The 26,742-nt window shown below is 37.2% G+C and overlaps 3 protein-coding genes across 15 annotated transcripts; 1 reads left to right on the top strand and 2 right to left on the bottom strand.

Annotated features, from left to right (window-relative positions):
- The first annotated feature begins 790 nt into the window (after window positions 1–790).
- On the top strand, window positions 791–7,857 carry LOC103717484 (probable protein phosphatase 2C 1). 9 transcript variants are annotated; one of them, XR_005510931.1, is made up of 13 exons: window positions 793–1,139; window positions 2,020–2,071; window positions 2,199–2,294; window positions 2,377–2,480; window positions 2,868–2,938; window positions 3,644–3,723; window positions 3,859–3,956; window positions 5,841–5,964; window positions 6,044–6,126; window positions 6,548–6,596; window positions 6,710–6,842; window positions 7,471–7,518; window positions 7,630–7,857. XR_005510931.1 is itself a non-coding variant. In XM_039124323.1 (12 exons), exons 1-11 carry the CDS (start codon window positions 1,008–1,010, stop codon window positions 6,811–6,813), a joined length of 993 nt encoding a protein of 330 aa, XP_038980251.1. In that variant the 5' UTR covers window positions 793–1,007; the 3' UTR covers window positions 6,814–6,842; window positions 7,471–7,857. The 9 variants fall into 9 exon arrangements, 7 of the variants coding, with proteins under 7 accessions (XP_008804117.2, XP_038980251.1, XP_038980250.1 ...); XR_005510932.1 differs by lacking the exons at window positions 7,471–7,518; window positions 7,630–7,857 and adding an exon at window positions 6,369–6,412 and having other exon boundaries at window positions 791–1,139; window positions 6,710–6,752; XM_039124323.1 differs by having other exon boundaries at window positions 7,471–7,857.
- Window positions 7,858–8,177: 320 nt separating this feature from the next.
- LOC103717483 (mitoferrin) lies at window positions 8,178–13,189 on the bottom strand. 2 transcript variants are annotated; one of them, XM_008805894.4, is made up of 2 exons: window positions 12,047–13,132; window positions 8,178–8,591 (listed from the first exon to the last, which is right to left on the bottom strand). In XM_008805894.4, exons 1-2 carry the CDS (start codon window positions 12,800–12,802, stop codon window positions 8,385–8,387), a joined length of 963 nt encoding a protein of 320 aa, XP_008804116.1. In that variant the 5' UTR covers window positions 12,803–13,132; the 3' UTR covers window positions 8,178–8,384. The 2 variants fall into 2 exon arrangements, with proteins under 2 accessions (XP_008804116.1, XP_026664411.1); XM_026808610.2 differs by lacking the exon at window positions 8,178–8,591 and adding an exon at window positions 9,076–9,545 and having other exon boundaries at window positions 12,047–13,189.
- A 2,964-nt stretch (window positions 13,190–16,153) lies between these two features.
- LOC103717482 lies at window positions 16,154–25,485 on the bottom strand. Of its 4 annotated transcripts, none has more exons than XM_008805889.4 (11): window positions 25,211–25,485; window positions 24,111–24,153; window positions 23,786–23,839; window positions 23,462–23,525; window positions 22,749–22,805; window positions 21,685–21,791; window positions 21,567–21,605; window positions 19,033–19,121; window positions 18,826–18,904; window positions 17,152–17,199; window positions 16,154–16,698 (listed from the first exon to the last, which is right to left on the bottom strand). In XM_008805889.4, the coding sequence occupies exons 1-11, from the start codon at window positions 25,390–25,392 to the stop codon at window positions 16,618–16,620; spliced, it is 843 nt and encodes a 280-aa protein (XP_008804111.1). In that variant the 5' UTR covers window positions 25,393–25,485; the 3' UTR covers window positions 16,154–16,617. The 4 variants fall into 4 exon arrangements, with proteins under 4 accessions (XP_008804111.1, XP_008804114.1, XP_008804113.1 ...); XM_008805892.4 differs by having other exon boundaries at window positions 23,786–23,877; window positions 24,097–24,153; window positions 25,211–25,438; XM_008805891.4 differs by having other exon boundaries at window positions 23,786–23,877; window positions 25,211–25,434.
- Between the last annotated feature and the right edge of the window lie 1,257 nt (window positions 25,486–26,742).

The raw sequence follows: 26,742 nt of genomic DNA, 5'->3' as shown, positions 1-26,742 counted from the left end.
GCCTTTAGCCTCATGGAACAATCCTTGTCATTTTTAAAAGAAACATCAGGTAGCATTTCCAAAGTATTTGTTATCCGATTCGAGTGGCAGGTTTTTGTCGTAAAAGACTTGAAAATTCTATCATTTTTAGCGAGGAGAATGAACACAATCCAATTGGATTGCAAGTCATGGTATCCTGCAGTGCAGCTACTATTGTCTGATCACTTATTCTTACCACATGTTCTTGACTGAAAGAAATATGGTAGAGGAGCTCACACGGAAGGTCCTTTATCCTTATATATTAATAATCTGGCCATGATGAATTGTTCTGTCTTATTCTTCAATTGATTAGCCTCTGAGGTAGAATATCTATAAGATTTGCACAATTCTGAACAATTTTATTGAGATGAGAGAATAATTTAGAGACATGGCTCGAATAGCCAGACTTATTTGGTTCACAAATTTTTTTTTTATAATTTTTTTTTTTAAAAAAATATTTAAAAAATAATATTTAATTTTTTTAATATTTGATTGTTAATAAAAAATAGGGTGGATTATATTTAGTTGAATATTTATTTTTTTTAAAAAAAGTTATGTAAAATATTTGTTATGTTTTTAATAAAAAAATGTTATTCTATCCTACCTAAAAGTTTAAAGATATGTTTTTTTAAAAAAAATGATTATCTAAACTTTTTCCTATCTCATATAATTTTTTTATAAAATACAAAAAAATTATTATTTTTAAAAATAATTTTTATTTTTTTAGAAACCTAACCAAATATGAGATAATTTTTTGTTTTTTCGCTGATTCTTTTCCCCTCCCGTCTTCCTGCGAATCAAACCGAGTCCACGGGATGAGGCGATGATTTCGATCTCACCATCTCATTCCCTCCTCTTATCATCCCAATTGGCCAAAGGAGTGGGACGGAATCGCCAATCCGCCGTATATTTGACGTGGCCTCCTTTCCGCTCTAAACGTACACTCACAGAGGGAGAGGGAGAGAGAGGGGACTTCGAAGCTTGTTAGAATGGCGAGTCCTACTTCCAGGCTTTCGATCCCTCACTCCCACCGATGCCTCCTCTCTTCTCCTCCCCACCACCGACTGAAACCCTCTGCCTCTCCAAAGAAGCGGCCATGGCTTTCCTCGGCGCTTCGTCAGGTCAGGTATAATCTCATTCCAATTCCACGGTCTCACTGGTTTCCTTATAGTTTTCCATCAAGAATTTGAGTTCCAGAGCTCAAAACACGGATTATATTTGGAGTAAGTCTGTCTTATTCCTTTGAATCGAGATGTGGGTTCTTAGTTTTCAGGCAATCGACTTCGTAGCGGAGGAGTCGATACCATTTTATGATATATTTTCCACGAGCGATCTTGAATTAGTTCAGTCAGTTGAAAGTTGTGCTCTTTCTTTTCCTCATTTAGCGTTAATGGTAGCCAGGGTGTGGAAAAAAATTGATCTTTTTTACATGGGCATGTAATATATGTGGTCTACTCTATTCATGCTTATTGATAAAATAAGAATCGCATAAACTGCAGCACATCAGTGTGGAAAAAAAGATGCCTTTGACGCTGGGAGGTTGCATCATGAGAACCTCTTTTTAATTCACTTTACCCATCAGTGTGGAGAAAGAGGTCCTGTTTGGGTTCATTATTCGTGATTCGAAAGTTCTCAGCAATCTTATATTGAAAAGAAAAAAAAAGAGTTCTTAGCAATCTGGGACAGATGGAGGCTGGTCTGCTAGACCGTTAGGAACACAGTCAAGTTGTTTGAATTTTTATTGCAAACCAATCACCCAATAATAAATATCAAGATGTAAATCTATGGGATCCAAACATTATAACCATGTATTTAGAAAGTTCTTGCATACTCTAATACCTACAATTGCTTTGGCACTCTAATGGCCTCATGCATCTTTGTAGCCATTAGAAAATGATATCTGTCACTACTGACAGAGAAAGGCATACTTTTATGCTTTAAGGGTCTTGAAATTTCTGAAATGATGGAGCTCTAAATTAATTGAGTTCGTCATGGCTGTAGGTCGGAGATGTCTTTCTCTGTTGGAACTCATCTCATACCACACCCAGAAAAGGTAGCACAGAACCTTGAAGCAATATTGAACTATCAATGTTTTTGTTTTTGGTTTGGTCATGCAACCCTATTGCTAATGGTCAGACTTCCCATTACTTGCCGAACGTGAGTTCTAATTTTTTTCCTAGTGTGGATTGTTTCAAGGTTGACAGGGGTGGTGAGGATGCTTTGTTTGTTAGCAGTTACAATGGGGGAGTTCTTGCCATTGCTGATGGTGTTTCAGGGTAGGAGATTTGGCCCTGAAGTTGCTCCAGTTTAACACTATTGTTGCGTGGTTACTGTTAACTAAAAGTTTTATCCTTCTAGACTTTCTTTTATTGACTGACAGATGGGCAGAACAGAATGTCAATCCTGCACTCTTTTCTCAAGAATTGATGGCAAATGTTTCAGATCTAGTTATGGATGAGGAGGTGCTTATAATTAAACTCAAGATCTATGTGAATTGCAATTTATTACAAATGCATCAAGTTGAATATGTCTACAATTTTAGGATCTACGAGTATCTAGTTATTGTGCATGATTCTGATTATTATGAGACCACTGCTTTTGTAAGTTGGGGATCTTCCCATGCCTATGGGAAGAACTGCGGGAGGACCTGCTGCTTCCATATAAGTGCTCCATTAGCTGTGTTTTTTAGGAACTTCCATCATTTATAGACATGTCGTATATTAATAATCTGGGAGATATATAGCTGCTAATTGGTTTATTAACATTGTTATGGCCAGTTTAGAAATTTGCATTGCAAATGAGTCTGTGGTTTTCACTAACATACCAGACATAACTTAACTGTTTAACAGGTCAACTATGATCCTCAAATTCTCTTGAGGAAGGCCCATGCTGCAACCTCCTCTGTAGGATCAGCTACGGTGTAAGTGTGATACATTTCTCTCCGTTCATCTTCTGACAGAGTTCTCAAAGATCTAATTTTGGCTTTCTCATCTACTTTCCACGGTTGCATGAACTCACTGTGGGATTTCGTTACTGCTCTAGTATAAACTTCACATGATATATAAACTTGTAACTTGTAAGCATCACCATATTTCTAATCAGGAAATGTGAGAATTACCCGTAAGTGGCATATGGTGTAACAGATATAGTCTAAACAAGGAATCCCTTTGTTCTGCCATGGTGCCCTTGTAGGTGTTGTATGTGTAACTTTTTTCCACAATTTTTTTTAATATTTCTACTAAGACTTTCTATCAACATCATCATATCAGAAAGAGCTGTTAAATTTTAGTTTGTCGGTGTGCTAATAATATCTTTAGCCACATGCCTAACATAAGTATTTTCAGCAGTATGGTATGTCCTTAACAGATGATATGACTGATGCTTGTCTTGTCTTCTTTTTTTTTTTTGTGCATCCCCCTATGTAATTGGGTGCTCCTGGGAGCTCAAGAGTGACCTATAGCTGCAGTATGACATAGTTATCTGCAGCTCTGTCATTTGTTATTAAACTATAACCAAATCACCGCCATTGAACCTTCCTGACTGTTTCCCTTTCCGTTGCTGCATATACAATTCAGCAATATTTGTTGTAATTATTTATTTATTATGACTTGTCTGATCTAAATAGAATTATTGCCATGTTGGAAAAGAATGGAACTTTGAAAATTGCAAATGTTGGAGATTGCGGTTTACGAGTTCTTCGGAAAGGTGACAATATAACCACTTTTTTTTTTAAAAAAAAGAAAAGTTGTTTTACTAGTTATATAATCACATTCACTTCTTTTAGTAGTTACATAATCACATTCACTTCTTTTACTTTTTTTTCAATATTATATTCGACAGGTCAAGTGATTTTCTCTACGCCACCACAAGAACATTATTTTGACTGTCCTTACCAATTAAGCTCTGAGATAATTGGTCAAACTTATCTTGATGCCATGGTACATACTTCTGCAACTTGTACTGGCTTATTAGAATATTTCTAATAGATTTAGTTCTTTATGATCACAGATTACTGTTCTGCTATTAGACTTGTGGTGAGGAAGTTGGCTTATATATAAGGTGCTTGCACATAAAATGAGCATCAAAAGATGATAATGCCAATCTGATTCAGTGATTTACAGAAAAACATAAAATTTCTCTAGGATGCTATATATCACAATTGGTACTTGCTATTTGGCTCCTAACATAATTTTCACATAGTTACATTCAACTTGAATGTAGATTATAAACATTCTGGATTTGGTATCCTGTTGCATAAGGTCAGCCTTTCCCACTAGCGCTGAATGCAGTAATAGAAAGGATGGAATATACGACTTATGATCAAGGGTCCCTGTTCATGATCAGACAGAGCTTGGCAATAAGTGGTCTTTAATCTTGGAGGATGCATCAGAAATCTAATTCCAAGATTCCTGATATTGCAAGCTATTTCTTTGTATGTAGTTTGCAAATAACTGTCCAAGGATGCTTTTTAGATTTTATGATTCTATAATAATGTTTGGCATTATTATTGGTGAACTGCTTTTACAGGATTTCTAATTTTTCTTCAAGGGTAACTATATTTCATCATTGTAAATTCTTATGTATTCATATCGAAGTTTTTTGCTCCATTTCTGTGGATCCAACTAAGAAATTTTATGAACTTCAATTTTCCCCTAATTTTTTGTGTAATTGGTATCATGACTTGAGCATTCTGAATTCTTTCTAATAATATCCCTCCTTATGTTGAGTTCATATAGAAGTTATAGTTACACTATGTTTTGGATGTTAATACTTTAATGATCATTGAGTTTTGTCTGTTTGAGTTATTGGAAATTTGAGTTAACTTCAGATGTTTAATGGGCATAAAAGGAAGAAAAGAAGGATCTTTCCTTTGCCTATGAGCGGTCATCCAAAAAGTCTTGAGAAGCATGTTTGAGTGTAGCTGCTTCACAGTTCTGACACAAGAAGTAAAAATTCTACATGCTTAAAGAAACAAGATGCAGAAAAGGAAATGTTACTTCTCCTCGCTAGGCAAAATATTAAAACTTTTTAGATCAAAATGTACATCTGAAACAGGAAAAGTTATACTCATAGCTAAGTAAATTTTCACTCTTGTGAATCGAAAAAGAATCTTTTAGGAGAATCATTCAACTTAGATAGTCCTGTACACTTCAAAATCTGCTCAAAATTGATTATATAAGGCTTGCTTACAATTGTGTTTAACTTTTTTAAATCTTATATGCTGTTAAGAGTGCTCTGAGATTGGATTTGAACTTTGAGAAAGCTGATGATGTGGTTCTCTTATGACTTTGTTGCTATTAGGTTGTCTTTCAAATATTTGCTTAACTAAAACAAGAACAGGTAGATGAGGTTAGTTATATGAAATGACATCTCATTTTCATAGATCTTCTTTTCACAATCAAGATAGAGAAGAAGGCAATAACCAAATGCCTCCTGCTGCCAGCCAACTGGACTTAGGCAGGGATGTAGCACAGTTTCACGAGGCAGGCCCTCCAAAGCCATGAAGCCACCAATTGGTTGCAATAAGGACTCAGGCACCAAGCTTTTGACAGTTGATTTTGGCTTAAAATCCAGTCATAAAATTGTCCTGAATTACCATCAAAGTACATTGTTCAAATATGAGCTATTTAACATGAGGTAGAAATGTGGTTGAAAAATTGTATCAATTTCTACTTTATAAGCATCATTTTATTTTCAAACACTTTTCCCAGCATCCACATTTGGCATGCTTATAAAGTTATCTAGCTGAAAAAAAGTCTTGAACTTCATTTCTGAAGGATTAATCACTATGTTGATACATTGTTCTAGATTTCTTTATGCAGGTCTGTACTGTAGAATTAATGGAAGGAGACACAATTGTCATGGGTTCAGATGGCCTTTTTGACAATGTCTTTGATCATGAGATTGTTTCTACAACCTCCAGATTTAAAGATGCAGTAGCGGCTGGTATTATCCCATTACTTATGCTATCAACAAGGTTGCTTGAGTTGTCATGGCTCTAATCAAAATTGGCTTTCTACCATAGCAAGGGCATTGGCTGATTTAGCAAGAGATCATTCAATGGATGTCAGTTTTGATTCTCCCTACTCCATAGAAGCCAGAAGTAGGGTATGGCCTATGAACTTTTCACTTCTTTCCTTTCCAGTTGTCTTATTAAATTGACTTCTAAGTAGGAGATACAGTAAGGTGAATTTATGTTAAATTATATATTAAAAGAATTTAGAGGAATAAATGATCAGCAATTGTTGAATTTAGTTCAAAAGACAACAGTAAATTTATCTTCATCGAATAGAATATTATTTTTGTTGCTGCTGGATTCCCCCATATGTGTTCTGTTGGACATATTCCAGGTGCGTAGGCCGGGTGTAACCTGATAAATATAAATATTTTGAAGGTGTACATCCAAACCTCGAAAGACTTGATCTTTCTTTCTTTCTTTTGGAGAAATATATATATGTATTCAGGGAGATGAACCTTTGAACTAGACATGATATAAAACTTGGACATGATTTATCAAATTCTAATGCAGGGTTTTGATGTTCCATTGTGGAAGAAAATTCTGGGTAGAAAACTAACAGGTATGGCATTTCTCAATTTCTATACCAATCTTAATGACTTACGTTGATGCTTGAAATATGGCCATTGCTCTGATTGACATCTCAGTCCAAGGTCATTTTGGCACTTGCTGTAGGTGGTAAGCCAGATGATGTCACTGTGGTCGTGGGGCAGACGATAAGTTTATTAAATGATAAAAGAATGGAAGAAGCATTGCTAAAGCCAAAGGATTTATCTTGATTTGGTTTATATATACCAAACTTTGAGCGGTAAAGATAAATATTTTTATTATATTTAACGTGTATTTGAACAGAATGCATGCCCTTATCTGAATGTCTTTGGTTAATCGCATGCTTTTTTTGTTTTTGTTTTTGTTTTTGTGCTCATGCTATCTAAGGCTATGTCATGAACACTGTGCTGATTGAAGCTAAAAACGTTTAACAGGCAATTCTAGGATCCACTGATTTGACATGCTACAGATTTATGGATTAACACGAACATGCTCAAACCAAAGGAATCTCTTAAGATTTTGATTAACAATGCTTCTAGACATCAGAAGTTATCTGCTTGCTCGGGCATGCATTGTAAAAGAATCAAAATATCCTGGAAAGTTTGTTTTGGTAGTTTTTCACCGGAGGCACTAGATTTGAAATCTTGAAGCAGGTCTCATAGGAATAGATGCCAGTTATTACGATCCACATTGCAAGCTACTAGCTTTCTGGAAATGGAATACACGCTACGAATTATGGATCAACACGAGCATGCTTCACCAAAAGAATCTCTTATGATCTATATAGCAGTGTTTTGGGTCGTCTTAGATTTTCTCATGCTCAGACATGCATTGCAGGAGAATCAAAATATGCTGAAAATATTATTTTTATTAATTTATCATTGCAGACGCTAGATTTTGCCTTCGAGGTTGTGACAATGTAAGCTCCTTCTTGTGCTACGTGTTAAATGCATGAAAAGTTCTGCAGATGAACGCATATACCGCTTTTCATCAGTTACCTGCAATTTTTTAACATGGCCGAGACTGATTTCCTACTCTCTGATCAAGATTGTCGCAACCGCTGCCCATGTCTTCCAGGAGGAGAATCATCTTGCTGATGAACATGCCATGCCAGGCTTGCTTGTTCTGTTGAACGCTCTATTGTTTGGGTGGTAGAAAGTTGTTTGAAAATCTGTAGCCCTGAGGTTTTATTCCCCTTCTATCATTTTTTTTTCTTAAAAAAAGGCTGGGTTTTATTAAAATTTAATGATATTTTCCTGTATTCTTCACTCGTATTTCTATTTTTCTATTTCATCACTACAGTGTGTTTCTGAAAGGAGGATTTAAACCTGATGGATATCAATGGAAGTCAGGGAAGAGATAATCTCGATCTTTTACCTCTTCTTCGAGGCCATTCTAGTATTCAAGACTAAATCTGCAAGATGACAACTCAGAGCTTGGGCTAGTTTGGCAAGCTCGTCATTCGTTAAGAAGATAGCCTCCGTTTCTGCTGTTGATTTCAGAAAACAAGGCATTTCTTTGTGTTATCAGCCATTGGCGACAGGCTTGGTGGTTGCTAGCACGGAACAACGTCCACGTACAAGTGTACTCCACAGACCACAAGCAACTTGCATCTCCATAATAACATTATCATCAATATTATAATCTTCAAAAAGACGAGGACAGAAGTCCACATCGACAGAGCTTGGTACAAGAATAGCACCTACAGAAGACGCTTATTTCCATTGGCCAAGGAAGCATATCGCTGTATAATATTTAGACAGCTCTCTGCAAGGAGAGAAGAGGGGGGGTGGGATTAGTTTCAGGAAAGCGTCTTTCGCTCATTGAACCTTTGAAAAAAGGACTTTGATGCTTCATAGGTAGACCAACAAATAGCAGCCGCTGGTGCATGGAAAAGCATCCTGGGCTTCCATCCGCTCATGAGCCCGGTATACCCCTCACGCCTTATTATGGTTCGGATGACCTCCCGTATAGAGCTGCTAGAAAATCTGTCACAACCACAAACACCCTGTCCAACAACAATGGAGGATTACAGTCTAATCTTCAACCAAAAAATAAGGGGGAAACAAGGTGATATTTGCAGCAGTAATGATCGTTTGATTCTTGAGTAACCCAAGGAAGAAAAAAACAAAAAAACAAAACGAGTTATGTAAAAACAGTTAATAAGCAAATGATCGATAGAGTTCTGAACTGACTTAAAAACAAGGCCTTAACACTACAGGCAATGTCCATAAAACTGCTGACATCTTAGCAAGTATCATTTTCTTTAGGAATGGAAGTATTTAGCAAGTCAAAGGATTGTTTGATCAAGTTCTATCTTATACTAGATATAAAAAAAAAATTAATCCAGAACTATAAATGCATTAGTTGCTTGCTTCATCCCAAGAAAAGGGCAATTTCACCATTCCCACCTATCGAACAGTATCATAGCACTCATGTTCACCCTTTTAGGCAGAAAACTCCAAGAAGGCTATCTAATTCGACCAAGGCTATAACCACGAAACTTGGGCTGATTTTGGGGCTGATCATGTGTGTCACCTGGACTCTGGATCTTCGACAGATGTTGGTTTGGAGTTTGGACAGACTGACCGGTCAGAGTTTACCTATTACAGCTTTACAGGGGTAAACAAGATACAGAACCCTCTGAAGAATCATGTGGTTAACTGGGAGAACCTTTCCCCAACCATGCAGTACTAACACCAATAGACAGGCATAACTGACATATTTTCAATAATTTGAGTCATGGTGGCTAATATCTGCTTACATCTGGGTCTTTCAAGCAATGTATTAACAAAACAAGCTGCTTACATCTGGATCTGTAGGCATGACCTGTCCCTCAGAATTTGCGGGGCAGCACCACTAGAAGATGGAATTCTTGGAAAACTGAGATCATAACCACCACACTCGAAAGGTCCTTTGGCCATCATATGCTGCGAGGCAGGCAGGCACTCCAGCAAAATTCCTAGATCGACACTATAAGCTCAACTGGGTATAAGAAATGGTTGTGCCACAAACTCGTTTATCAAGTATCTCAAGCAAGTCTGTATTATATAATGGAATATTTGAACCTCTAGGTATTTTCATGATCAGAATTGTTCATTTTCTTTCTCCTCTGTTTTTGTGTTTGAAAAATGAATGTGAACATATAGTGTGCGATCAAAGAGTAACCATGGATCTGTTATATCTAAGAATACGACTACATGACTCTCTGCTGGTTATGCACTTCCAAATACAGCTACTACTGAAACATAGAGAATCAATATAATATCTAACATAAGTCATAGAAATCTATCAACTTAGTTTTTGATAAGGTAATTATGCCCTACTTTTCAGTCTTGGGTTAGAGCACACCAGAAGTTTTAACAATCGAAAGGACGCAACGTTATCTATCAGAAGATATAGGATTCGAGGAATGAAAATATCTATTAGTATCTTGTATGGTATAACTAGCTTGCATTCCTAAGCACAACAATTTGATTAGGAACTCTGAACAAGTCCAAGGCTAGCTCATAAGTAAAATCCATTAAGGCAAGTAGAATCCAATGTTTAAGATCCACTTTTGCTATCCATTAGATCAATTAAACTGTGTCACGCTGGTATGCTGACATAAACAAGATTTCCTTTATTTGTATACTTGCATTTTGATAAAGTCATAAGAAACTAGAACAATCACAAAATAAAGAAGAACAAAGGAAATGCGGTAAAAGAAGAGTAAAGATAAAAACTGAAAATAAGATATTCACTTGAATCATAAGCTACTGTGTTCATTTTGAGAAAAGAGATAGTATGCTAAATAATGTAATTCATTGTACAGCTCTTCAACACTTATTATGCTGCTCACATGTAGGACTATTATATGTCTTACTGGAGCTCAATTTACACATCATCTTAGATTCAGTTATCTTTTCATATGTTGAAAAAGCATTTGCCTAAACCCAACCCAATTACTCCCCCCACCCCCCCCCACCCCCAAGAAGAAGAAGCATTTCTATTTTTTTTTTTTTGGTTTTTTTTTTTTTTTTTTTTTTTGTTGGGGGGGGGGGGGGCAGTAATTGGGTCTCTAATTTACACGAATGCATGCATTTTTTATTTTATGAAATCATGGATCTCTAATTTCCATAATTCCAGGAACCATAGTGCAATATCCAATCAAGTTCCACCAACAGGTTATCATGACATGCATCATCTCAGAGAAGGCTTCCAAAATTTCATATTTTTGAGGACTATCCATTTGCTTTTCTTCTTATATATGCAAACAAAGTTTGTATTTGCTACTAGATAGTACTGTCATAATCTTACTAAGCATGCTCTGTCTGACTAGAAACCAATACGTGAACCTTCAGTTTTTACTTTCCAATTTCAAATATATGAAGAAAGAAAATGCCATGATGACTTGATGCAGAAACATGACACTCTGACTATGGAACCCACCTGTCACACAGAAATGAGATTATATTCTTATTAGTCATACTAAATTTAAGTATATCTGCAATTGTTTTTAGTGTTTATGCATTCAAGTAATTTATAGAAGTGAAATCACAACCTATCTACTGCAGTACGTGATTCCTATAGTTCAACTTCGGCAAGCCGTTGATACACCTTCATCTTCCTCATCTTTTTTCTATTAAATTCTTTATCCCTTGTCACATGTAACTTATGCTTTGGCTTCTAACACTGTACAAGATGGAAAAAAATCCAAAACTTTGTTTAACGATTTCATTATCACATATCAATAACTAATGGATGATTCTGCCCGAGGAAAACTGTCCTGAGGTCTAAGTATGAGCACAACATGTTTTGTTTGGATCTGACAATATCTCCATAAGTTATGGATAAACTAACAAGGAATTGATTGAGCAGTTGTTTGCAGTAATGAGAAGATATTCTCCACCATTGGTTACAACTCATATCATTCCACTACGCAGAGAATTTTACTTTATAAGTCATAATTTTATATTATTAGAAAAATTACCATTTGTAAGGATTCCTACAAATTTATTTAGAATAAAGTTCTCTGATGTTGTGATCATGTTAAGATTCTGTCCTTGAAAAGAACAGAATAATCTTTTATCAAAAAAAAAAAGAAGAACAGAATAATCATTCTATTCTCTTTATGTTATTCGTAGTTCATTATGAACGTCCACCAAGCATTGTTCTCTGTAAAGGTGGATTTGTCCGATATTGTGCATGCTATGATGCATGGTCAACCCTTTTCAACTTTCTCGAAGAGCATCATCAGCAACGGCCTCCCCATGTTCTACAGCTTCATTTCAGGACAGAAACAACCATCTCTTTTTACCAAGAAAAGAAAATCAACCATCTCACTCAGTAATCAGTGCATACCTCCAAAAATCAAACTACGATTTCGTACAATATAAGACCCAAAACAGGAGCAAAAAGACACAGAAAAAAAAAACAATTTTTAGATTAAAGGCTTTGATAAGTTCGAGTTAAAATCTTTACCTGGCACTGCAGCTGGGTCTTGACCACATCGAGTGGCGTGGTAACTACCGCCGCCAAGGCTCCCGCAGCAGCCCCAGCTGTGGCATGCACGACAAGCTGCTCATCATTCGCGCTATCCGGAGAGACCTCCGTCAGCCCCCTCTTCGCCGCCTCATAGGTCGCAAAGTGGACCGCCGTGAAGGGGGCGTTCATCAGCACCGTGGTCCGATACGAAGCATAAAACGCCCTGATCCCCTCCTCCCTCAGCACCCTCCCGACGCAGTCGGCGAGTCCTTTGTACGGACTACTCTTGAGCTGCAGCCTCTGCTTCACCGTGTCCATGGGCGTGAACACCGCATCACTGGCCACAGTAGCGACCACTCCCGACGAGGCATGGGCGACCGGGTTGTTGGGGTTCCCCTGGGAAAGGAGCTCCTTCGAGACCTCGTAGACGGAGAAGTAGACGGCGTGGGCGGGGCCGGCACCGAGGCCCATGGCGGCGAGGCCGCGGTAGAGGCCGAGGGGACCCTCGTGGCGGAGGACGGAGCGGAAAACCTGGCGAAGGCCGACGCGGGGTTGGCAGGGCGGGGAGCCAGCCTGCATCCGTGTCTTGAGTGTGTCGACGGGGAACATCGCGGTGTGCTCGACGATGCCGGCAACGGACCCGGCGACCATGAACTGCCAGAAGTCGAGGCCGTCATGGGAGACCCTGAGCTCGCCAGCGGGCGCCGCGGGGAGGAGGTCCGGCGTCCTGAACTTTGGCGACGCGTCGGCCATGGAGAAGAAGAAGAAGAAGAACAGCGAGGGTTGGGGTTCGGAAATCGGAATAAGGGTTAAGGTTAGGGAAAAAAAGGATCGGGGGAGGGGGCGAATAAAAGGAGATGGAATTGGAATGGGATCGCTATCGGGTTTGTCACGATAGACGGTGATAATAATTTAGGGGAGGGGAGGGGAGGGATGGGAGGAGTCACATCGGATCAAAAGGAGGCGGAGAGTCATCGGAAGGAAGGGGATGGATGGGATTGGATCGTAGCGGAGAGAGAAGGGGGACGGTGGTGGCTGGAACTTTCTTTCGTCTAATCTGGCTTTCTTCTTTCGTATTTATTCTTCCGTCTCCTTGACGCTCTTATACTATCGCTGGTCTTTTCTCGGTGTCCAGGTCAAAGCAGGGGAGGGAGAAAATGGGAGCTGCCGCCTTTGAGGCCAGGATTTTGGGTGCGAGGCTTCTAACATGTTACCGGTTTTCTCATGAAATTAAAACAACCAAACAGGTGGCAAGTTTCTCTACCTAGAAAGGAGACGTATTGTGAGGACCATACAAACATATATTTATTTAGTTGTATGTTAATTATTTATTGAATAGGTTTTGAATACACAATCAAAAAATCTAAATAATATTTTTTGATTAATTTTTTTATATGAAACCTTGAATTATTATAAATAGTATCGGAGTAGGCCTAGCTCATAATTTATATTAACTATGAAATACTACAGCACAAATTCATTGGGGTTGACCACAGACCGATCGTGGTACTTGTAATTAGAATGAGTTTGAACTTTTAGTCCGACGAGAATATCCTAACTTAAATGGAGAAGTATGTGAGAATCTGTGCGGGCGTGTGTTTAATCTCATATTGGTTATTTGCTGGATAGATATTTGATATTTATATGGGATCAAAAAATCCAAATAATACCTTCTAGCTAGTCTTGTTAGATAAGGCCGCACATATTACACAAATATATGAGCCCATGACATCATAGAGTATTGATTATGAACTCATTTCCGATGGTTTTTAATTAGGAGGCATGTATCCCATAACCTTGTTCTTGAGCTTTAGTAGGTTCGACTGCAAACATAAGAGAGACATGGTACGTTACAGCCGGACAAACAAATTGCTCTACCGATATGTATGCGACGCACATACATGTACATGTATAAATTTAGTCCGCTTTCCAAACCATCTTGGACGATTTTTACTAAGCTTTTACGCCACATGCAAGCAGTTTAATTTCATCCACTAATTACACCAGTAATAATAGACAAGCAGATATATAGTTGATTAAAACGTACCATATAGAGTCTACATTTGGTGAGATTGGATAAAGAGTGGTTCATATCATGACCATCAACATGTCTTCTAATTAGGACCGTTTCCATTTCTGATGCACATCTTCGTATGTGTCCTAAAAAAGACATGGGCCTTGATAATGGCAGCATATCAGTGAGAAGATCCCTTCCGTTCTCGGAATGGCCACTTATTCCGACGTCCCACTTCTCACTTCCCACTTGAAACGCGACAACCATTAAAAGTAGTCAAGAAAGCTCGATCTCTTTTCTCTTGTCCGTTTTCTCTTCCAATCCAAATCCCAGCCACTGTGCCAGTCTCTTTCTCTGGCACTATGCATCTCCCAACGGTGAGTGGAGATAAAATCTTGGCCCAGGGATGTGGTTGCGCGCCCCAAAACCCGTGCCCTCCACACGTTCAGAAACAAAATGTTATCAGAGGAGGTCATCATCTCGCCAGTCGCCACCTTTCTTCCGTTTGCACGGCAATACACTCGAACCCACGCCTCGCATTGGATTGCTGAAGGATTGATGACGACTCCTTCCGAGTAGAAGAAGAACAGACTCCCACGCCTCTCTCTCTCTCTCTCTCTCTCTCTCTCTCTCTCTCCTCTTCCTCTCCACAACTTTTTCTCTGTTGATAACTTGATATTATTCCCTTGTCTGTTCCTCCATCAGAGGTGTCGACATTATTTCAGCAGTCTTGTTTTATAGGTTGCTGTAGTTGAGTTTTCTCTCTTGTCAGAATCAAGGTCAAAATTGAAGCATCAAAAAAAAGCTGTCAAGCGCAAGGGTTCTCTTGTGGTTCATAATAGTCGCAAGAACTTGCCAAGATTTTGGAAAGAATTCAGAGGGAGAACTATTACCAAGTTCTCTATAAACAGAAATATTATCACCATTAACATAATAGTAATTTCCAATGAAGGAGTATTTCTTGATAATTTGTGAAAATTATCACACGCCCTCCCCCCCCCCCCCCCCCCCCCCCCCCTTCCGAAAAAAAATAATGAAGAGCGGGTGATTGGAATAGACATGGTATTCTTAGTGTTCTTGATTATTTCAGTTATCAGATAACAATTCAGAGAATCATTCAGGTTAGTGAAAAACCAACCTTGGAGAATATTGTTAGTATTGTGCTTTTCGACAAGGCAAAGCACATTCTACAAGAATATCCCAGAATCAAGTCTAAAATATTTTGACTTAAAATGATGAAGAATAAGCGAGGATATAGAGCTGGCTAGTAGTCAATGTCAAAGCCATGTTAGTGACTGAAGTATTGATGGAAAGTGGGAGGAGAACTAAGCAATACTGGTGCGCATCAATTTAGAGTTTAGGTTGTACGTGTTCACTCATAAGAATTGATTGAGATTGAGCATGAATTTGTGATATAACTATTACAAAACTAAAGAACTAATAGCCACTAAAATTATACATGCAGAAAAGAAAAATGGAATAGAAATGGAATGTTGTTTTAGAGAACCAAAATGATGCATTTTGGCATTTAATTCAATGCACAGATAAACAGAGAATCAGACAAGAACACAATTAACATATTTTGTAGGAAATTTTTTAAGTGTTTAAACAATCTCCGCCGAACATCGTTGGAGACAGTGATAAGACATGTTAGTTTTATGGATCAGCATGTGGGACCAAGCATGCAAAGCATATACCTGAGAAAGTCCCATCCATTAGAGAGTTCAAGATTCTTTACCATGGAGATAGAAAATGTAATACGGAAGGCATTAAAACATAGACAGAAAAGAAATTCGTCAAATCCAGCATGTAAAAAATTTATGATTGTTTACCTTCGAATTGTAGGAGATCAATAAAGATGGCCTAATTAATTTGGATAATGCATTGTAATGCATCACTATAATTTATAATTCAACAAGAGCATCAGAGTGGACATGACCTTCGGGAATCATTTAAATAGGGAAGTTAGAAATATATATCCCACAGGAGCTGTCTTGTGCCTCTTGGCCCTCTTTGGCTTCAGATCAATTTTATCACCAATTAAAAATCATCATGCTTGAAACTTCTTGAGACTCATCACAGCCCAGCTATGAAGGTGAATCTCATCCAAAGTACCAACATGAAGTCATGATTAATGTAAGAGATCCAACAAGACAAGGTATTCCACTTGCAGGGGCAGATTTAAATTCCAAAGAAACGAATTAAAGCAGACACATGGCCATGAAGAAATACACGGCAATTGACAAATCAACTGTTCAACTAAAAGAACAAAAAAAAAAATCACCCATCATTTCTGATAACACTACGTCAGATGAGGGTAGAAAAATACTATCAACGCTCTAATCAAGAAAACGACACAGAAAAACAAAAATATCGACTATCAATGACAGCCTCTGTGGCACACCTCAATATAGCAAGTGAGCCTGCTAATAAATACCAAGCCATTCCTTCCAATTGCAGAAATTGTTGATCTCTCAATTGGCTGTTTGCGTAGATGAGTAAATCCAGTAATCCACCAAGAGAGCTCCATGAGAAAGTTGGCCAAATGTGTTTTTCAGTGGTTCATAGGAGCATAAGAACCTCGGCTATCTCTAGTGTGTCCTCGGAATCTTCTTACTAAGGAACCAAGCATACTCTGGAGAACAGAGCGAAATATATTAGAATGTTAAAATCAAATAGACATTGGTCAGTTGCATCACATTTCAACTAGATAAATGCCTGCACACTTGCAACCACAAAGTAGTCAACGGCGCTTGCAATGTACAACACCCAACTGCCAGAACATGTTAATTAGACATGAGCCTCCTGGATACATCTCCCAAATATGGGTATCATAAGAAAATAAAAAAGTTAATTTTTGGTGCTCATAATGTCTGGCAGGAATTCTCATTCTGACTTGCTACCATAGATGTACCAAGAGGAAAACTACAGATAACCTGTTCACCAACATCTTGACAGAATGACAGCCACAAACAATTGAACAGCTTCAAGCCTTTTTAATTAAAGTTATATGCCGTACTCTCGATGCAATATGCTGCTCTGGAGGAGTACTTCAGATTACAAAAATAAGATTATGATAAGAACTCACCCTTGCTCTTTGGGGCAAACTGAACCAAAACTCCATGTTCGGTATAGCCTGAAGTAAAGGGAAAACAAACATTATAAACCAACCATACAACTATCAAATCTTGCATTACTATGCACAAATGTGCACAGATCTATAGGAAATGATAATACAAGAGAAAAATAATATCCCTATTATATCCTGCTATAGAAATCAAATTTGGTTTTGATATATAGTTTCATCCAGCTATTAATTGCATTAAGATGGACGCCAGAGTTAGCATTAAGATAGAATGTTAGATTTGATTAGACTAACATTAAACCAACATAATATCAGGAGACTAACATATAAAGATCACTGCTCAGCTTGAAGTAATCTGTAACATTCATTGCATTTCAGGACATGCTTGTCCCCCTTATCTCGAGGGAAAGGGAGGGGAACCACCCAAGAAAATTGCTCGTGTTGAATACTTGGGGAAACATCCTTCTCAGGTCTCATATTGTGAATCTCCTCTACATGGAGGAGGGTGCAAATACTGGGCTATTGCCCAGTTCATGCAATAACAGTGAAATTGATGTAGTAAATCTATCAAAATCTTATGCTGTGTCCAGATATTCCATGAAATCACAAAATTTTATGACGTTGAATGGGCTTTGAAACTTCTAATTTAAGTTCCATGAGTTTTGCCTTCCCATCATCTCAGAGCTTTTCAATTTGGAACTTCCTTTTCAGAAACTCTGCTCTTATTTTTTCCTTTCTTCATCAAGCAAAAAAAGACAACGTCATGGTTTTAGAACTTCAAACCCCCAAATTTAAGAGGGCAAACTTAATCATGGAAAATGGAAATTGAACTGCAGCATGAAGAATATTTCTCTATGAAATTCACGGAAGACCGGAAGATGCAATAGTATAATGATTCTATGACAATAACTGTCCTGTTTGTCTTTGTTTGCACATTTTTGTGCTTCCAGTTTGACAACCTGCAGAATAGCAGCAGGGTGGATTAGCAAGATTAAGAGAATGAAGTCACAAGGTCCTTGTCTTACAGAGCTAACATGTGTCTATTAGTTACAATGTGGCAATATGCCTACATCGTATTCAGGCTAAAATTCTAACCTTCAGCATGTGACATTCTTACTGTACATCCTTATTCAAACTTTAAAGTTCGTGAACGCCGTGAAGGAAAACCAACATGAACTGCTTTTCAATATGATGATGGCATATGCATCCATAATCTGAGCATGAGTGGACTCATTTGTGCCAGAATCTCAACTAAAAAAATATATATCTTCTTCACAGCGAACATCAATACCTAACAATTTAAATAAATGTTATCAATGTTTATAAGAATTAGAAGGTCTTGTATTCTTTCTTGCCCTCCAACTGAAATGGAACAATTTGCTCTCTTGTCAAGTCATAAAACTAGTACATTTGCAACTAATGATATGGATGTGTACATGCTCGAATAACCATGTCACTATCTAGCACTTGACTTCAAACCATAAACATATGATCAATGTATATCAAGCAAACTGAAAAATTGCGCAGATAAATCAAATCAGAAGGCATTTGCATAGCAAGTCATCCTAGCAAAAGACATGTTCAGAATCTATTTTTCTAGAGCAGTTTCTATGCATAAATAGTCTACGTAAAATTATAAGTAGAGCGCAATATTTGAAGTGATAGAAAAAGCCATACTTCTGCACCATGAATTCCGAGGAAGAAAAACCTGTAAATGGTGCCAATCAGAATGTAACCTCCTACAAGGCATAAGATTCTGGAAAAGCAAAGCAATTTAGTCAATGAGGTTTTGCAAAAGAAACTATAGGTGGAAGCTAGGTGAGTAGTTCTACCGCTTATGAAATATAAAGCTTACTGAAAGTGGATAATACTCAAAAGACCTACATGATTATTAAGGTACCAAACCAGCCCAGCCCATTTCCATTGACAGAAATTACTTTAGCACAACCGGATGGATGCCTAAGCACTGTAGCCTGCAAAGAAAATATGTTATAAGTTATAACCATTTCCAACGTCTTTTTCTTTCTTTTGTTTGATGATCTGTTTAACCAATCACATGGTTGATTATATTAAGCAAAAGGAAAACATTGAAAAAAAAAGCATATTCTATGAAATGGATCTAGCCTCTATCCTCGTGTTGCTTGTGAATAAAACTTTAAAAATGCCTAAACCTTATATAAACTTCCTCTTTGTTGGTAATATTGTCATTACTAAAGAAAAATGTTGCAGATTTTTTTCATAAAGTCAGGATCGGCTCTAGATCTGAGCCATCTCACTAAGAAAAAGCTCCGCAACTAAGCATTAATATCAAAAGAACAAGCATCCTAGAAAGTATATATACGTAGGATCAAGGTCCGCCAAACCAATACCGAAATCCGTACCGGCATATGGATCGATACGGTATCGGTTCAGTATCGTATCAACATACGGTATGCTTGGGCGTGCCGGTTCTGTACCGGCACACTCATTTTTTTTTTGAGTTTTTCAAGTTCAATTAATTGGTAATCAATCTTTTTTCATTTTTCAATGATTTTAAGTCTCAATTGATATTTTTGATATTTTTTAAGTTTCTATAATCCCGATTTAATCTAAATGATCCATCTTGTTTTTTTTAAAATGATACAAAATATAAAATGATTAGTGAGATGTTGCATGCTGCAAGAAGCAACATGAAATATCCTCAAATCAAATAGAGATAAAAAATATAATATAATATAATTAATTATATATATTTAAAGTACAACATACATATCGATAGTTAAAATCTTGTCGAGTGGTGATGCCTCTTATAGATATCTAGATCATTAGCATAGTCAGACAGCACATCAGCCCACCTCTCTAACCAAACAGCGTTGTAATCTTATATGTTTATCCCATAAGGAACGTAAGAGTTATAAGCATTCTCGGATCTCTCGCTGAAGCTCTGGCTCTAAGAGGTGTCTTCTGACTGATAAACTGACTAATAAAACGGTTGTAAAGCAGCCCATCCAAATAAATATTTTTAGTATTAATTATATGTTTTTAATTATTTTTAAATTTAAAAACTATTTTTAAATATAAATATTTTAAAAAATTACTTTCAGCTTGGATTCATGTAGAACCCAATAATGGATGCTACATATATTTTTCTAGGTTCATGGGCATACATCAAAAGCTACTTATTTCTCAATTTTTTTTAAACTTAAACTTAGGCCATTGTGCGCATGATCGCATCAAAAATTAAATGAATAGACGCCAAATTTTGTTGGAGAATAGCTTGCATGCCCCTAAATACGCTTCTAATTTTATAATTTTTTTAAAATTTTATTTTTTTTTTATTTTTAAATTTTTTTAATCCAACAGTGTATTTTTAATTTTTAAAAATTATATATAATTCGAAAATTAAAATTTTTTTTATCGTGTAAATCATCCAAAGATCTACAACATATAATAAAATCAAGCTCAAATTAAAAATTTTACATGATCTTCCTTTATTTTGCAAATTTCAAGCTATTTTTTCAAACCTCCCCAAAAAATAGAGGAAATGAGATAGAAGAGAGAAAGTACACCTTATTTAGGCTTGGATCTTCCTTCAATCGCGCTGAATCAGTGTGATTTCGTAAATTTGAGGGAAGGAAGAGTCGTTTAAGCATCTTAAGGCTAAACGAAGCATTCCCAATACCTCCTTTTAACAAAAGAAGCAAAGGGGAAGGGCGCCTGGTTCCGAACCGGGTCGACTCAGTGCGAATTGTCTGTTGGCATCGAGTTCGAATGGAACCGGCCGGTTCGGTCTGGTTCCGGCATTTTCCAATCGGTTCTGGCCTTTTCTGGCTGGTTCCGGTCGGTTCGGGGCCGGAACAGATTTTAATGGGCAAACCGATCTGGTTTTCCACCAGGTCGGCTCGGTGCAGGCCGAACCAGGCGGTTCGGTCCGGTTCGGCCTACCTTGCGTAGGATCCATCCTGAACGGTCCGGTTCGGCCTACCTTGCGTAGGATCCATTCTTCTTAAAGTTATTTAGAATGTTCATACTGATCTTCCTAAAGAATTTATGTTCTAAGGGGGCAATGACATCTTGCTAGCCAACAGAAGGGTATGGACCTTTAAATGGGTAAAGAGGTTTTTACTCACTATATCTCACAATGAGCAAATAAGTGGATATTCTACCCACTTTACTTTATTACTTTTCTTTTACTACAATACACTTGGGATGTATTTCTATGATCTTCTCTTTGAATATCCACTTCATTGCAAATCAGAAAGGGTAAAAAGAACTTTGTTCTTTCTCTCACAATAGTCACCTTTTGAGAAACAGACAAAGACTAAATATGCCCACTTTATTTTCTTAATAATCATGAACAATAGAAAAAACCACATGGATGGATAACTTCTCTCCTCAACAAATATTACCTAGATACAATAAAAAAAAATTGCACTTACATAGTCACAGCTTCCTGATATGTTCAGTGAATTTGGTACCTGGAATGGGAACATGGAGGTGTAAGGAATAAGATATGAATATTTGCAGAAGCCTGCCAAAGAAGGGAGAACAACTCACATGGGTTTTAACTGAATCACAGAAAACTGAAACAGAAAGTGAACAATTCTTTTCCAGGCTATTAGCTGACATCCTAATAATGACACCCCTTTCTGGATCATTTTCATCTGTCAATGCAATTAAATAAAAGTTAAAAACTTGCTCAAATTTAGCCGTTCTCACAGACAGAGAGAGAGAAGGAGGGAGGGAGCTCAAAAGTAGAATCAGACAAGTGATTTTATTAATAATAACAAGTTGATAAGTTCGACTAAATGAGAGGAAAGGGAAACTTTGTGGCAGAAGCACAGCAGAGAAGCTTCAGATATAATGTATAAATTGTTGCAAAATAAAGGTGCCGAAAAATAGATAGGACATAAGACTAAAAGAGTAACACAAAGTAAAATCAAGAGGTGCTATCAATTGATTTGTCCAATTATTTCATGGTTGGAACCTTAGCATTTTATCTATAATGAGGGTGCCAAAACAGTGACATATACTGCAATCAGCCTGCGCTTTTTATGTACTAAATTTATAAAGATGCATTCGGGTTTCACTATGAGAGGTTGTAACTGAGTGATTACATCACTTCTTCCTACCGAAGAGAAAAACAAGTGCATCCATTAAAACTTTCCACTATGGGGTAGATTTGACTAAATTGGTAATTGTGCAGACAAACTAATTTCCAATATCTCCATGTTATGCAAGAATCCATACTCCAATTTTTTAGGATCCAAGAGATTCGCCGACATCTTCTATTACAGTTATCTGTCAGAAATTTCACTCAACAGGCAACTCAAAGAACACACAAGATTCTTCCAAATCAATATAATGTGTAGTTGTTTAAACACTTCATAGTGGAAGGCACCAAAGAAATTATACATGTCGATAAATCATATTAAAATTAAAAAGAACTTCTAGTAATTAAAAGTAATGACCCTGGCAGCCATCTGACTGATAGAAAACTCAACAACACAAGTGATATGATAAATAACTGTGTGATGTATGGAAACAAAAATATGCATGTATATATGTATGCATGAATGGATGTATAAGTATATACATGCAACATGAGTACTTAATATTACCAATGAGAGCAATATTCTGATTTGGTAACCCCCCAATAGTTGTGCAAACATGATAACCTGCATAAGCCACCATTATCAGTTAAGCTCAGTTATATCATGGTGCTTATAAAAGCAATCACAAAGCTAACTGAAACATCATCTAAAAAAAAAAAACAGAACCAGTAACTTCAGGTGCAGGATTTATCAAATAAATGGTGTGAATATTGAGGAGCTTATAGTGAAGTTTGAATATAATAAAGGGAAAACAAGGACATGATAATCAGGTACAAATAAGATAGGCTCAACAATCATGTTGGCCTTATTTATTCTTCATTGACCATTAGTTGTTTCTTTTCCATCATAAACTTATTTGATTGATTTATTGCAAGAAAAGGCTCGTTCTGCCAGATGTAGAAAACATCTAATATGTTCACATTATCGACTCTCACCATTGTACACTGCCCAACAGCATTTCTTACATAACTGGTACATGCCCATGAAAGCTAGTAAACCACGTTGACAGAACACTGATGGATGATCCTTGAAGAATGAATGAGTAGAATTTGCTTCTTGGGGTACTCAGCACCTCTGTGTGTGTGCGCGCGCGCGCGCGCGCACTCATGTGCATGGTCATAAGAATTTGCTTGATAGAGTCCACCATTTTAGACATTGACACAAAATCCCATAATGCTACAGCAATTAGCTCCAAGATACACAACAAAAAAGAAGCCTACCTCCTATGTTGTTTGCCACAAGTGCACTGCACTTCATGCCACAATGTGAAGGACCTCCACAGTCCTATTACAGGCAATAAAGAAAGAATCAGCAAAGTTGGCCATAAGAAGATAACAGTATTAAGTAAAACAATTGGACAAAAGAAAGATGACAAATAGCACAATGGATAACACAGAATTATAAATAGCAGCATTGCTCACACTGTCATCTTAAAACTTTTTAAGATAGCAATATCCAGTTGCTCTAATTGAAATAAGATATTAAAGCCAAGCAAAGAAAACTGGCCTAAAGAAGGTGGTGAGAACCCCCTCAGAAGCCATTACCTGGCAACCAAAACATCTAGGTGGATTGTGGTTGAATATCATCTGATCGCATAGCTGTTCACATACAAATTGATGAGCTGAATATCAATGACCTGAATAGCATCAAACTTGAGGAGTTCAATTTGAAGCAATGTGGTTTATCTAATACACCATCCCAGAGATATACATGAACTACTCTCCTTGAAAGTTAATATCATGGTCAAGTAATCTAAAGTGGACAAAAAATTTCAAACATTCACTTGTTACTTTTAGCAAAGAAGTACACAATGTAATAATCATGAACATATGAAAGCTCATACTAAGAAGGTAACCTGACAAGGCCAACCTGAAACCAGAGCAACGTCTCATTTACTGCTACCTTGTAAAACCTACAAAACACAACCTCGACGTTATATAACTGCATTATATTTGTTGTGGAACAATGAAATATTCTGGAAATTTAAAAGAATTAGACAGCTATTCCATTCTTCAGGACAAAACTGTGGTGCTGACCCAGAAAATATAGATGCAACTATGCTGTGCTTTAAAATTGAGAAGTTAAAGATCATACACTCAAAAAGAGAGACAAAATCATTCTTTGAAGTAGCATAAATCCCATATTAAAAGTAAGTATTCCAAAAAATAAGCCCACTGGTTATGCTAAGCAGTAGAAGAAAGGTGGAAAAAACAAGGTTTCACATTCTAGAAGCTATCAACTGGAGACTGAAAAATAAACATAGACAAAGTATAAGAGGAATAAACTAATATGGGGTGGCATTTTTTAGTAGCAAGGTGATGAGTAATGAAATTTTACCACTTTGAAGTTGATTTTGATGCAAGTATCTTCCCTACATAAATTTAAAACTAGAATTTTGAAAAACAAAATTAAGGTATAGATTTCCATAAAAGGTGTCATAGTTCAGAATGTTAATCCGACGTCCCATCTTCTTTGGAAACCAAGCAGCAATGCATCGCTCTTCTAATCTTTTGTTGCAAGAAAGGCCAACAGAAAATTAAAGTTCGAAGCATACTGCACAAGTTTCACAATCCCGTGTTTCAAGAAGTAGTTAGAAGGCAAGGTACATTGAAGCTCGATTATTTCAATGGCCTCATAATTGCCTCCCAAAAAGCAATATCAACTCAAATTTTTATCTTTTACTTAATATGGTTGTATAAAATCATCCTTTTCCAGATTTCCCCAGTGGATTTCGAACGCCTACTAATTCCAAGGCCAAATTTTTAAGAACTTATTCCTCTATTTTACACATCCAGTCCCACCAAAATTCTGAGAAAAAGGGGAAAATAATTTAAATTGAAAAAACCCAGTTGAAGAGAAGGAATCCAACGTGGATGCGATCCAAATTCCATCTAAGAAAACGAAAAAATCTACAAGAAAAAGAAATAGTCCGATGAAAAAATGGGATCTTTAGGGGCGAGGAGAAGTACCCATCTTCGCTGAGAACACCGTGGGGGTGTTTAGAGGTGGACGACGCCAAGCTATAGTTATAGACAAGGTTGCGGCGTCGAACGCTAAGCTCGCACGCTCCTCCCGCGAGGGAAAGGACCGGCTCGAAGCACAGAAGCGATGCGGCGAGAGCCCAGAAAGCGATACGGCATCGCGCCGGCATCTCCGAGGCGGTTCTTTGCGGCGGTCTCCGAGAGCATCCGAGTGGAGCGGAGCCGAGAGAGAGAGAAAGAGAGAGACAGGAGAGCAGGAAATAAACGGGAGACAGGCTTATCAGTATGCGGTCGGGATTGGTGGAGACGAAGCACCAATCCTACGGTGCCAAACTTATGGGAGCTTGGAGATTCGTCCGTTGGGATCGATACTTCAACCGTCTGATTGACGTAAGTAGATTTTCTAGGTTTTTGATCAGCTATCCTTTAAATTAAAGTTTTTTCCGTCCATTTCGGCAATGATTACTATCATAATAACAGTAGATATTTATATATAAATATATTATTTATATATTTTTTTATGTAAAATTTTAGGATAAGCCACCGTAGCAGAAATTGATACCTAATACTTACATACAACTGATAAAGCCGGCAAATTTATTGATGACTTGAGAAGAGTTGTAGCATTTTTATAATTAACATCCTCTACAGTATTTATATTGTTAACTTTACACTTATAAACTGACATGCAATAATATTATACATTTGGATTTTTCTATAACACTAAGAAGTCAGCAATTCCTTCGCTGACGTCCTTGTAGATGGTAGCGTTTTGCAAATGACAACTTATATGATGTAGATGTTGTTAACTTTGATTGACATGTATACAATATTAAGTAAATTGGGGAGACAAGGTATCCTTTGGTACTACTTGCCTTGTAAAGTTGTGTCTCTTATAGATATCTGTTGCTGATTTTTTTAGAGAGTAATACTGCATGAATGTAGAAGCTCTATTGCAGTAAGAAGGATGGAATTGCCAACTTGCTCTACATCCAACAATACTCTTCTTCTTATTCACAAATTCTTTCCTACAAGGAGTGCAATCACCCAATTAATTATGAGATTGAAACTTTATGCATCTTTATCATATCAAATTGCACCTCCAAGATTGTCTCATAGATGAAGAGAATCAACTATAACAGGCAAGATCTGCTGCAAAAGATGAACATGATGTCATGGAGAAGGAGCTTAAAGCATTTGTATCACACATCCGTCCATATAAAGAGCACCACAACTCGTACATCTTCAAGTTGTCATTATCCCTACTTTCTTGATCATCTAGAATGTTTTTTTTTTTAGTGTCAGAATAATTATCTTTTCTGGTGGAAAGAACTAAAAATTAGTTAATTAGCTATGGAAAATCAATGTCGTTATGTGGTGAATTTAAGATGGTGAAATTAGCACCACTGCTCGTTATGTACTGCAGATCCCTTCAATGTTGGAGGTAAAACATCAATCTCTCTTTGATGATGGTTTTTCTCCTGAGAATGATATCAATGTTGCTCAGATTCAGTACAAAC

The sequence above is a fragment of the Phoenix dactylifera genome, chromosome 3 (genome assembly GCF_009389715.1).
Source record: "Phoenix dactylifera cultivar Barhee BC4 chromosome 3, palm_55x_up_171113_PBpolish2nd_filt_p, whole genome shotgun sequence".
Taxonomy (NCBI): Eukaryota; Viridiplantae; Streptophyta; class Magnoliopsida; order Arecales; family Arecaceae; genus Phoenix; species Phoenix dactylifera.
Note: the sequence above shows the minus strand (reverse complement) of the source record. Positions and strands in the feature narration are given on the sequence as shown.